At 37.3% G+C, this 14317-nt stretch overlaps 1 protein-coding gene across 2 annotated transcripts in view; it reads right to left on the bottom strand.

Annotated features, from left to right (window-relative positions):
* LOC112050214 (neprilysin-4) overlaps positions 1-14317 on the bottom strand; it is a 62302-nt gene that overhangs the window by 47482 nt on the left and 503 nt on the right. For both annotated transcript variants that reach the window (XM_052882184.1, XM_052882186.1), the window contains exon 2: positions 117-190. In XM_052882184.1, the coding sequence (XP_052738144.1) occupies positions 117-190 (74 nt within the window). The remainder of the gene's footprint in view (positions 1-116; positions 191-14317) is intronic.

The following is a 14317-nucleotide window of genomic DNA, read 5'->3' as shown; positions in this document are numbered from 1 at the left end:
ATTAAGCACTTTTTAAAGTACGAGTATAATGCTTAAATACTTAAATAATGTCGTGGTACAGGGTTTATATAAGGACGAATTCACTGGCGTGGGCTAGTAAAGTATGGAAGACTCACAGTTTCTCCTCCAGCCCGCTGGCAGTGTCGGGCAGGCGAGCCGAGCGCTGGCTCTCGCAGTCACCGTCCTTGACCTGCGGAAGATTGCTACGTTAGTGCAAAGAGAAAGATCTGCTGCTAGGGTTGCTGCTTTGTAGATAAAACTACGTCATGGAAACTAACTAGCTGACGCCGCGCGGTTTCACCCGCTTGGTTGGTGGCAAATTTGAAATTAGCCCGTTTAAGCAAACAAACATCAATATTATAATATTAATATAGATTCGCTTTGCTATACAATATTTACTACTAGTAGGTATGTTATAATTGACTCAATTTTCAATGCTTAAATATAATTAGATAAGAAGCCTACTGCTGGGATTTTAATGTGGATTTGAACAATAGATAGAGTGACTCAAGAAGAAGAAAACTTATACGAGTAGTAAAATAAAAAATATCATGGCTTAGTTATTTTACGCGGGTGAAGTCGCGGGCGTCCGCTAGTAGGTACTCGGATATTAATAAACAAAGTCCTTCGTCACGTATGTCAGATTGTCTCTTCGCGATAAACTCAAAAACTAGTGAACGGATATTCATGCGGTTTTCACTAATACATAGATTAATTTATCACAAAGGTTTTGTTGAAATTTGACAATGAGCTATTATTGGAAGTAAAGCGACCTGGGAGTTTTCTTCTAAAAATATTGTCTAATCCATTACCTAACAACCATGACCTAACAAACCAATGCACGGTGTATTCCACGCAGCCGAAGTCACGGGCCAATATAATAAAAAAAAATCGACAACCCTAACTTCAATTACGTTACTTCATAGATTTAGCTAAAGTTACCAAATTTAAATAATAGAAAAAAAAATTAAGTATATTTGAAAGCAATCTGAAGCATGCCTGAATTCTGCAATGTATTTTGCATAACTTTTTTACTCATTTGTTGACAAACGATGGCTTCATAAGCCACTTCTTGAGTTACTTGTGATGGGACTTTAATCTATACTGTGCATAAGCAATATCAATATTATAAGAGTTTGTCTGTATTGATGAACGCGCTATATTTTCAGGAACTTCTAGTTTTTTTTTTATTTTTTTATTCTCTACAATTTGCCCTTGACTATAAATCTCACCTGATGGTAAGGGATAATGCAATCTAAGAATGAAGCGGGCTAACTTGTTAGGAGGAGGATGAAACCGGGAGGATGAACGTACCGAAACGATAAAACACTAGGCGGTACGTCTGTATTCTTGCAAATAAACAATTATTATTATGTCGGTAGGGTGGTAACTAGCCACGGCCGAAACTTCCTACCAGCCAGACCTGGACCAATAAAGAAAACCTCAATCATCGAACCCAGGACCACGTTTTGTAAATCCACCGCGCATACCACTGCGCCACGGAGGCCGTCAAAATCCGTAGTTCGAATTAAATAAATCCATTGATAAAGGATAGGTATATACGCGATAATTTAAATACACAAAAACTTGGGTTCGAGTCCTGAGTTCCTGAGTTTTTTATCTTCTAAGACATTTTCAGTACAAATTCTCAGCCGGGAGTTGGGAAGTTGGTGGAGTTACACTAGTTATACCCCATGTCTCGGAGAGCTCGTTACTATCCTCATACATATCATAACATCTGATAGCGGTCGTCAAATAATTTAACCCTAAGCCCACCAATCTGCAATATATCTCCTCTCCTATAAAGATGGAAACTTGATACGGTAGCGGACCGTAAATAGGCCGATGAAGAATGATAAATATTGAGAGAGCTCAGCCGCGTACAGACGGACAGATGGACACAGCTAAGCTATGACTGTTCCTCATTTGCCTACAACAGAGCCTGGTTTTCCTCATTTATAGTTGAAAGGATTTCCTAAAACGACGCCTTTTTGATTCAAAATGCATCAGCGCCGTCTCCGGACAGCAGATGATACGAGTTACGTCCGAAATGATTTCGACAATGACATCAGATGGCATTGTGCACGAACAATGGGTGCTGAGATAAGGCATACGAGTGCCGACTGTGTTTATCGCTTCATATTTTGACAATAATGCAAAGAGGGTCAGGCGAGAGTTGTGAACCTGATCGAGAGGGTTCCGGATGCGTGAACCATAAACCGAATCGAGAGCTTTTATACTTAGACAATGTAATTATAATTGGAATAGATACTTGAAAATTAAAAGGTATATAAATGTAAGCCATTAAGTTACCAGTGCACAATAAAACCAAATTGTGGTATATGTTGAATTTCGGTTTCTATTTCATTATTAAAGAACAACTAGCTGACACTATCTAACTATCTAACACAGAAATAATTTTTCAAATCGGACCAGTAGTTCCTGAGATTAGCGCGTTCAATCAAACAAACAAAGAAACTCTTCAGCTTTATAATATTAGTATAGATTAATAAATAAAAAAATAATATTGAATGTATGCCTTCACTAGTACGTAACTAATTTTAAACTCAATTTATAACGCAGCGTTTGTCAACGATTTAATAAAAAAATTGAAGTTGTAATTTTTTAATCTTAGTTGGAAAAAGAAAGCTTTTTAGTTTTCTGTGTGTATTTGAAATGCGGTTCATTCGTTTTCGTTGCGTTTTAAAATAGTTTCAAATATCAGTCCGGAGTTGAACAGTTAATTGTGTTATAAATTCCACGTTAAATTGTCGATAACGGTCACAATTATTTTGATACAAGAGTAATTGTAACAGAATCGGACGTTATCATTATGCTCGTCAACCCATGTTAGAACAGTGTGGTGAGTCTAAAATACAAATAATAAATAAGTCTCTTTTATAAGAGTGACCTGTGCACTACAGTGCAACATTAGAAACAATAATTATTTGACAACAAGATTATTGTCTTGTTTTCGTGATGACATGCACCAGACAATGGTCCTATAGAAATATTTCAAATTCTTTGCGGACCCCTAAAACGCTAGACCAATTATGTTATGACTAACATACCGACATCACCTAGACGGTAGACCCCATGTAAGACCTTGGATATAAAAAAGTAATGAAGATGAAGCAGACAACAATTTCCGGTCAAAAAAATACAGCAAGTGGTAAAATATAAGCTCAGATTTAAGCCTTATTATATGCTTCGGTGCTTCAGTGGAAACTTGTTCATGTTTCCACCGAAGCAGCGAAGCAACATTGGACTAAGTAAGACTAACGGATAGTCCTTCAGATTTACTGCGAATCTATTGAGCCTTCTAATTTCGTTATCTTACAGCTAAGAAGAACTATAGGTGAGGCACACCACGCAGGTATGTAAATGTGATAACAATTACATACCTGCGTGGTAATCTGCAATATTATTGGAATATAATCAATTAAAAAATCTAATTATTAGTAGCTTCGCTTTTATACATTTGTCTGTCAATATGCTGGCAATAATATTATGAATTCTGTATTCAGAAATTCCTAACAATGCAGAACTATTTGCTGCAATTTACCCACATTTTTGTGATGGAACGAATTTCAATAATTCGCTTTCCCCTTTTTATCAAAATATTTAGTTGTCAAACATTACAAAACTTACAACGCCGTGTCGGAGTAATGTAACACTAATTACTAACTTAAACTAAAAAAATGCTAAATACCTAGTAAGCAGTACACAAGTAGGGTTCTTCGATTGAAAATTTTCAGACAAATCTATACTAATATTATAAAGCTGAAGAGTTTGTTTGTTTGTTTGATAGAACGCGCTAATCTCAGGAACTACTGGTCCGATTTGAAAAATTCTTTCAGTGTTAGATAGCCTATTTATCGAGGAAGGCTATATATTATCCCCGTATTCCTAAGGGAACGGGAACCGTGAAATTCGGCTTCGGGCCACGAGATCCCTGTGTGTAAGGCCTGATATTGAGGTTCGAGCTGTCTTATTGAGATTTTTATTCTTTTTAAGAAATTTTCGATAGCAGTTCGGGGGTGACAAGTTGATGGAGTTAACCGTGCTTAAGCTACGTTAAGCCGTCACTCTCAATAGTCATTATAGCTTGGCAGATTCATTCGTAACACTCCCGATGGTCCGCGCGCACCGGGAAGGGGGAAGCGATACCCCGCGCGCACGACTTCATGCCCTCGCAGTCCTTCCCCCCCGTCGCCCGCATATCATGGGAGTGTCATCAACGAACTTGCCAATCTATAGTCATCTGTCAGTGATCGTAACACAATCAAAAACATTATCAGCTAGAGTTACGGGCGTCCGCTAATGATGATACAAAAATCCCTTATTAGTTATGGAGTTAATTAAAATAGTCATGATCGAATTTTGAATCATCAGAGATATTAAAAAAATGTTTATCACACCTGTTACTGTTAAAAACTGTTACGATATATCACGGCATATCTGCCGGCAACAAAAAGCCGATGTTATGTCACGTCGCTCCACTTGCAGTGTGTTATTGTAGAACGTGAGCATGCTATGTCCAGACATATCTCGTTTTGTTAATGCATGGAAGCTTTGTCAGTTCATGATACTACTGTAAGGTCTGGATTAAGGAGGTCTAAAGGCAGACGAAGTTGCGGGCGTCTGCTAGTAAATAATAAATACATATATACTTAAGCAATACAAACATCACTGTCTAGTCTAGTCTGTGTTATGGGTATTAAGATAGCTGAATTATCATGTACGTTCCGGTACGTATCATGTAGAAACCGAAAGGGGTGTGGATTTTCATCCTCTTCCTAAGATGTTAGTCTTCCATCTTAGATTGCATTATCACTTACCATCAAATGAGATTGTAATCAAGAGATTGTAGTAAGGTAAGGTAAATAATAAAAAATATATACCCTGCATATATACATATATTATATATATAATCATTATGTGTATAATCTATACTTATAATAAAATTATAACAGGTAAAATTCTGTAATTGATATTAGTATCCAAAAGTATTTTTTTTTGTCTGTCCGTAAATTATGTTGTCCGGGCATTGCGCTGAAACTACTGAATGAATTCAAATGAAACTTGGCACGGTTTGAGACCATAATACAAAGCAGGTTATAGGATACATTTTACGCGAAATTAAAGTCAAAAGGTAGTGAAACATACTTTTTTTGTTTTTGTACTACCAAAAAAATACCAAAAATAATGTCATTCAAGATTTTAATTAGTGGACTATTTATTATTCATAACACATGCGAAAATAAAAATAAAAGGGGGTAAAATAGGGGTTGAAAGTTTACATCGATTACCACGCGGACGAAGTCGCGAGTGTCCGCTAGTGTATAAGTTAACTTTTCAGTTGTTTGCATTTTAAGAAATTGAATATCACGTGTCTCAAATGGTGAAGGAAAACCATCGTGTGGAAACCTGCATACCGGAGAATTTTCTTAATTCTCTGGTAGTGTGAAGTCTGCCAATCCGCATAGGGCTGCCGTGGTGGACTATTTGCCTAACACCTCTCATTCTGAGAGAAGACTCGAGTTCAGCAGCGAGCCGAATATGGATTGATAATTATGATGTGAGAATCGACCCCACAACCGTGGATGCAGAAAGCAGGGTCACTACACACTGCGCCATGCGACCATTTTTTTGACCATTGATGTATGTGTGGCTATTGCAGGCCCTTGGTCCATTGTGCTTGTGTGCCTATTGCAGTTGCCACACGCTGCTCTAGTTATGGCTCATTTTGCTCGAGTTTTGTTCGTTTTTTCAAACCGCAGCTAAGTGTCTGAATTTGAAAGGTTTGGATGCATCGCTGGTAATAAATAGCTCTTTAGCTTTTGCCCTCAACTTTACTTTTACGTTTAATAGGACAGGTAATTATATCTTTTTCTTTTGTTTTCTTACCAAAACCATCCTATTAGCTGGCATAGGCTATTATAAGGGGGAGACAAATGACCTAACAAAAATTTGCATTTTTTTTCATGAGGACCTATGAACGACATACTAATTCCACGAACAGGCAAACCGACGGACATGGCGAAACTATTGTTCACTACGAAATCCTAAAAATGTACATGATCTGTATGTTGTTTAGGGTTCCGTAGTCCACAAGGAACTCTAATAGTTTCGCCATGTCCGTCGAGTCTGTCTGCGACTTAGCGCAGACACTATTACTACTTGAATTTATGTATTATTTAGAAAGCTGTAATTCAGCATGAGAAAATAAAAATGTAAGCAAAGTCGTAAAATAATATCTTGACAAATATAACCTTTTAGGGTAGGTGCCCTACATGTGAAGTGGAGACTTTTATACTCGTTTATTTCACAATGTTGGCCTGTGGGAATCGTTAGATAGGTCTTCGATATATATCAGATAAAGTTGTCAGTTAGATAACTCAGAGTCTGCTCGACTAAAAAATCTTTATAACAAAAAAATTAAACCGATTTCAAAATCACAATACTAAAAAGCCTAAAATAACATCGTATGTGCTACCTTTTTATTTGATTTAAAAAAACGGTTAAGAAATGACGAAGTTATGAGGTAACAAAAAATAGCATACGTATGTCGCGATTTGTGAACCGTCTCTTTTTTGAAGTCGGTTAAAAAGCTGAAATTTGGTATGTGTGGTAAAAATAATTTTAAAAAACTTTATGGGTTTAAAGGGCTAATTTCATCTACGGATCCCAACGCACATTTTCGGGTTTTTTAATGTTTTACGAAATATATAAGACGTAAAACCTTTTAAAAGACTAGTTGCTATTATATCGGAAACGCGATGCAAATCATGAGACAAGTAACAGTATAAGCTAATGAACAATACTCGGCTATATCATAGATGCTTTCACTATTAGAGCACTGTTTGAGTTTGAACTTTCTTGTGAGTTAAAAAGCTACATTTTATTTCTTTTGCATTGTATCGGCTCACTGCAGGACCAAACCTCTTTATTAATTGGCCCAATTTATTATTTGAAACTTCGTTTTATTATATCAAAGTTAAAATCTGTTTCTGTTGTATGCAATGCAGTGGGGTCATTGTCTCCCAAGCCTGCCCTGAGGCATCTTGGCCTAAGAGCCCCCGCTCACTTACGACTTTTAGTTGGCCGAGTTACCCGAAATTAATAATGTATCTCCAATCTAAGATTCAAATAAATCTTAGATTGTTGCCAATCGCCCGATTGATCTCTAATCTTCGTGCCAATATTAAAACTTTGCAATCTAAATATGTTTTTCTGACGGATCGCAAGCGATCTTTTCCCTCCTTGTCGTTCCGTTCTTAGCACAGTGCTTAATTCAATAATACTTTTTATTCAACGTTTTATAAATGTAACAAATCTTTAAATTAAAAACGGAATACCTACTTGAAATATGTTTTAAGCTAAATATGACTTTACATTTCAAAACACGTAAAAAATTCATTTTATTATCAAATACACACTACACGAAGAACGCACTACCGAAAATGGAACGGAAAATTTTTGACAACTTGAACTGACGTTTTTGTAGTTTGAGTACAGAAGTTCGTTTTGTTTACACCGATCTATGGATATGTCAAAATGGTCGGATAGGTTATTGACACGCAAAAATTTACATTTTCATACAGAGGCCATCTCTAATCTGTGATCCGTCCTCCCAATGATAGATTGATTTTTAAGATTGCAAACTCGATTCGAGGATCGCTTATTGGCATGCTTTATATAAGAAATGGATTAAAATATCGATCTTAGACAGGAAAAAACGGATTAGGATTGATTATTAATTTCGGGCGTTAATCGGCCGAATACAAAACAGGTATAGCGATGTATGACAGCCCGCAAATCTGTCAAACTAAATCACGCACAATTAAAAAGTCGTCAAACTATCGGCCAACTAAAAATTGAAAATGAGCGGCCACCCTAAGAGTCGATTTTATTTGTTCAGTCTGATCGGTGCCCCTACGCGGACTGCGACTCCTCGCTATCCAAAGCTGGAGCGGTGTCATATCCGGTAGTTTGTCCCGTGCTAAAAGCGATTCGGCGGTTACCCTGCGCCAGGTGTGTAGTCCAGAGTGCCTAGTGGCAGTTTTCATACTGTGACGCTCGCGTAACCGTAAACGCGAATTTCCAAGGAATTGAAACAGCGCCATCTAGTGGCAACGAGAGAAAAAAATAAGTGAGTGCTGGCTGAGTGTGGGATTACGGCTTCACGATCAAACTGCCGTACCGTTTACGTAGTAAAAAGTGATTAAACAACGTTTGGCTGAGTATTGTTGAACGAAGAACATCGATACGATTCAGCGAACTGCGATCGTATCGCTGTCCTGCAGCCGGGCGGTGTCTTGGCCGATGTTTGCGTTATCTAAATCGTCTTCTCCGTCGTTGCCTGCATCAGAGATGGCCATTTGTACCTCACGAGATAGAGGACGCCCGTGTAAGCAATGGAAACAGAGTTCTCCACGTTTATACGGACGCCAGTAGATGGAGCCACTCGTAGTTTACCTCGCGCTATGCTTTTGCTTTAATCATAGCTACAAGTATAGCCTACAAAACTTAAATGAGTTTATCAAAGTCAAATCAAATTCAAAAAATTTTTGAAAGCATCATTCTGTCAGAAAGATGTTCGTAATTCGTTTCGTATCGCAATTCGCATTCGCAATATCTGTATAAAAATGAGTCCACTCATTACATATAAGATTACATTACATACATATGATCTACATACACATAGCCCTTAGTCAGTACTGTCAGTACGCCATTACGCGTGAACGGCTGGACCGTCACTTTTCACTATTTTTTCTTATTCGATTGTTAATGTTATTGTCAAATGTCAGGAGAAGGTTCTTATGACAGAAAAAAATTTAAAAGAGGGTAGGGTCTGTGGTAGGGCAGGGGTAGTTTAAAGTTTACATAGTTTCACGCGGACGAAGGCGCAAACGTCGCTAGTTGTAGTCTATACTAATATTATAACATTTTAAAGAGGAAAGATTTGTTTGTTTCTTTGCATTGAATAGGCTCCGAAATTACTGGACCGATTTGAAAAATTCTTTTACTACTGCGAGGCTGTCCCTGGGTGCTAAAGGCTTTATAGGCAACGAGAACTATGCGACTGAAACCGCGTGGCGTCTGCTAGTGTTTAAATAAGTCAAAAAATTACTCCCAATAAAAACTAGTGTTGACGGCCTCAGTGGCGCGGTGGACAAGACGGAGGTCCTGGGTTCCATTTCGCCGTTGGGCCGATTAAGATTTTCTTAATTGATGCGATGTTATTTTTCGCTTTTTAGTTTAGTCAGTATGTTTTATGTTTTTGAAGTCGGTCGAATTTTTTTTATTAAAATTTTTTATGCAACAATTTGTGTCTTCTATCCGTAAAAAATACTATCAACCCGCTTGAAAATTATAAATTATAAATAATGAAGGCCCATTTTGGGATTTGCTGGAATGGCGACCTCGCACTAGTAAGCGCAGTGTTGGCCGACCCCCCACCAGGCGGACTGACGACATCAAGCGAGTCGCAAGTATTCGCTGGATGCAGGTTCAGTATCGTGATGTTTGGAAGTCCTTACAAAAGGCCTATGTCCTGTAGTGGACGTCCATCGGCTGATATGATGATGATGATGATGATTTTGGGACATTTCCTTTGGAATGGAAATAGATTTTACTCTGGATTAACACATAGGCTACTTTTCATTTCGAAAAATATCATGGTTCCCGTGAAATTTGTGTTAACCAGAATTTGACGCGTACGGGGTCTCGGGCGTCTGCTAAGCTGACATTACTTTGAATCCCGGAAAATTATATTATTCCCAAGTAAGTATTATAGGTGCCACGAGTTCCACATAGATATTCAGGTATGCAGGTTTTCTCACGATGTTTTTTTCTTTACCGTTTGAGACACGTGACTAATATAGATTTGTGTTAAAGAAGACCATTGTAAGCGGCTTCCTTTAATGTAATATTTAATTTCCTATCCACGATATTCATCTCAGTCGAGTAAACAATAACGAAATCAACATAAATGGCTGCGTACCATACACGTCTACACGTAAGGTAATGACTGGCGCACAACAACAATTAAAAAGCAACGCGGATGAATAAAACATGCGCATGGCATGCATAATTAACGCATCTTCATTACAACGACAGTACGGCTATGGGAAACTGATGGTGTCTATGAGTAATGTGGGAGAGTGATGCGTGTTTGCAGTTGGTATGCTAATCTATCCGTGTCTATAATTTTCTATTTGGCACTTATACTTAGATAGTAATAAGGAAGCCCTTTAAATGTCTTTTGAGATTTTACTATTTGTGAAACTTATTACTATGGGTATGACTTCGCTCGCGGAAATTGTTATTTCCCATAACTTAGTGATAGTTCCCTTTTCCCTCCAATTGGTCGTAAAGTCAGTGTCAACGATTTTTATACTATTAGATATGTCACAAGCGCGTCTAAACTGAGGCGAACAAAGGCGCCCAATGATCTTAATTTCATTTAGTCGCTTATTAAACAAAGAAAGTTATTTTAACGTATAATACCTAAATATTGTCTATAATGTCGAGTTGTATGTTCAGGAAGTGTAAAACACTCAGTGCATGTGCGCTCAGTGGAGTGAGATTTTTTTATTTTTATTTTTTATTTTTTAAGACTCCCGCGACTTCCTCCGCGTTGAATTCACTTTTCACAAATCCCGCGAGACCTATGGATTTTTCCGGGATGAAAGAGGCCTTTAGCTCGCTTAAAGTACTTAAATATGACAGTGACTTAACCTATGAAAGATGTTTCCATTTTTCCAACTTTTGGGCACACGCTTAACTTAATCAGGGACAAAAATAGATTGTGGATTTTATTTTACAAGACCTTTATTTTACAAATGTTTGCTTTCACACGTAAGGGGCCCTTGTTGCCCGGGGCCCCGTATCATTAATACGGCTGATATGGCGATAGCTACGCCCCTGCCTATTATTTTCCGATATCCGCTAACCTCGATTGGAACGCCATGGCGGGTCTAAGCCACCATTTGTATCGCTTTTCCTCAAAGGAATGTGGCCTGTAAACCAGTAAAATAGACTGATGATGACTTTGACGATAGTTTTAATATCTAGATCAATTATTTAGATTCATAACATCTTTTAATCTATAGTAATCATTGTACAACACGAGTTATTAGATTTAATGTTTAACCGATTTCTAAAAAAGGAGGAAGTTATCAATTCGTCGGAATCTTTTCCTTTTTTATGTATGTTCACCGATTACTCGAAGACGCCTAAACCGATTTAAAAAATTCTTTTTTCGTTTGAGAGGGTAAGCTTTCCAGTTGGTCCTATAGTAATCATGTCAGGATCTGATGATGGGATCCTGGAGAAATCGAGTAGAACTTTCAAAAATCGTAAAGACAACTATAGCGTTTTATATATATTTTTTTTTATCAATGTTTCATAAAGGATTATACCGTAGTAATTTAGTTCAAGACTGGTTATAGACTGTTTTTGCATGCAGACCGATATAGATGACTTTTGAACCCATCACTGTTTGAAACCTATCTGCCACGAGTATAATATACTCGTATATATGAATTGCACGTTTATAATTGAGATGTTTCGAGATTCGAGTGACTGACATCCGAGAATTCGCCTTTAGTAACTCGCATACGTCATACTGCTTATTTAATTAACTGCCTACTTACTTCCATACTAATATTCTAAAGGCAAAAGTAAGTGTATCTGTCTGTTTGTAAACTTTTCACGGCTAAACCGCCAAACCGATTTAAATCTTTGGTATAGAGATAAATTGGACCTTGGATCAGAATATAGACTACTTTTTATCCCGGAGAGTGTAGAAATAATAATTATCAAATTCATCAACATCAATCATTCAATATAATTAATAATTCATTCGTGATAACCCAGTGGATATGACCTCTGCTTCCGATTCCGGAGGTTGTGGGTTCGATTCCGGTCCGGGGCATTGCACCTCCAACTTTCCAGTTCTGTGCATTTTAAGAAATTATATATCACGTGTCTCGGTGAAGGAAAACATCGTGAGGAAACCTGCACACCAGAGAATTTTCTTAATTCTCTGCGTGTGTGAAGTCTGCCAATCCGCATTTGGCCAGCGTGGTGGACTATTGGCCTATCCCCTCTCAGTCTGAGACGAGACTCGAGCTCAGCAGTGAGCCGAATATGGATTGATAACGACGAATCATTCAATTAGTATTTTTTAAAGGTTAAAAAGGGACGCAGTGCGAAGAAGCGATGTGCAATACATGCGTTTACGCAGCATCACGCAGCTAGTGTGAAGAAGCTTTACATTATTTTTGTATAAGAAATCTTATGCACGTCACTATCTACACGTCTACTTTTTTATAGCAAATTCTGTTATGTTGGTGTGATAATAAAAGTTAATTATAATTGTACCTCTTTGATGGGTTAATTGCGAATTTAAACGTTGCTGTCAAATTTTCCATCACGATTGTTAGGTACCATACCATTCTACAGAATTTGATGGAATGTTTTTCATAAATAATCTAACTTCTATTACTAACTCGTTACAATTAATTAGTGATATTTTTATATTCTGAAGAATTTAGTATGACCCCTCCCGTTTAGGATCCTTGAGATTTGGCCTGAGAAACTGCAACGATAATAATTTAATTTATATTGACCTTAACTTTTATCGGCTTTTTAACTTTTATTTAGTCGGCGACCAAGGACATAGGTTACCTACTCAGTGATAAGTGATGAATTTTGTAACTTTAAAGTAGGTAGGTTATAAACCTTTTGTACAATGCAATAGTAAACAAGTGTTCTTTTTCTTTTTTTTTATTCTTTACAAGTTAGCCCTTGACCATCACCTGATGGTAAGTGATGATGTAGTCTTAGATGGGAGCGGGCTAACTTGTTAGGAGGAGGATGAAAATCCACACCCCTTTCGGTTTCTACACGGCAACGTACCGGAACGCTAAATCGCTTGGCGGTACGTCTTTGCCGGTAGGTAACTAGCCACGGCCGAAGCCTCCCACCAGCCAAAAGTCTATTTGTTAAAAATGTAGGAGTTGGCTCCCAGTAATAAAGCACCCGCGCCAAAATTATAATTTCATCGTTATCAACGACCTACATAACTAAATTCAGTTTAAAAATGTTTTGTATAAGTAATATTTAAAACAAGTATATTAACAATGGCGGTGGGTTACAGTTAATATAATAATTTGGAGATGTTTCAGTGTATTGTTCCAACGCTGGACAATTTTCACTCAAGTTATAAGAATGGGTATATAGGCACAGAAAACATATGTACAAGTAAGTATTAATTACTGCCTCATTGGCCCAATGGTTAACTATGTGGTTTCAAATCACAGCGTCCTGGGTATGAAACCTGGGTCCGTCTATATGAGATAATGATTTTAATTTTTTCAAAATTTTTTTAAATTAAATTCTCATCCTGCAAGTTGGTGGTTGTTACACTCCGGCGCCTATAGAGCATGTTAAACCTTCATTCCCGGTCATTATCACGAACATAAGTCGTTAATGAATTTAACATTTCATCCGCCAACCCGCATTGAAGCAGCGTGGTGGGCCCAAGCTTCATATCCCTAGGCCCTTCTATACAAGGAGAGGCCTTGCCCTGAAGTGGGTTATTAAAATGGGCTGATAATGATTGATTACTAGCGGATTCCCGTGACTTCGTCCGCGTGTATAGGTGGCGGTTTGTTATTTTCTACAAACGCGTCTATTTTTACAAAAAAATTACTAAGCTTTTCTTCTTAGGGAAAGGGAGGGACTACTTTTAGCCTTCAACATTGCATTGAGACAATCCTACAAGTATGTTAAGTGACTATTGCTATAAGCTAGACATTTTATCACCTACCTACATCAGGAAGATATTGTAAGTGACCACTCTCAAACCGTTGACGATAATCATCATCATCATCATCACCACACGAACTAGGATGATGATGACGAAATAAATGTCTTATCTATACCTAATTATAGTTAACCCCGCAAACTAAATTCTTGAGTTTGAGCTACTAATCTTGGTTTTTTATTAACCTACCCTCATATTGCAACTTAAGAAAGTAAAAACATTGTACTATAACCTTTATGTACTTATTCTGTACTAGGTATATCCTACTAATATACCTATACTATTACTATACTATTTTCTAAACCTTCATTCAACCTCTATTTATTATTTATTTATTTATAGCAATTACATTGGTCTCTTTTTCTGCATTTTCCGCAAGGTATTAAGAAGCACTTTAAATAAATATTAATATCACGAGATAGCTAAAAAACTACATAATTCGTCACTGTTATAATTTTGACTTGCTTCAAGAAGCAT

The sequence above is a fragment of the Bicyclus anynana genome, chromosome 6 (assembly GCF_947172395.1).
Source record: "Bicyclus anynana chromosome 6, ilBicAnyn1.1, whole genome shotgun sequence".
NCBI lineage: Eukaryota > Metazoa > Arthropoda > Insecta > Lepidoptera > Nymphalidae > Bicyclus > Bicyclus anynana.
The sequence above is the reverse complement of the archived record's forward strand: the minus strand, read 5'-3'. Positions and strand labels throughout refer to the sequence as shown.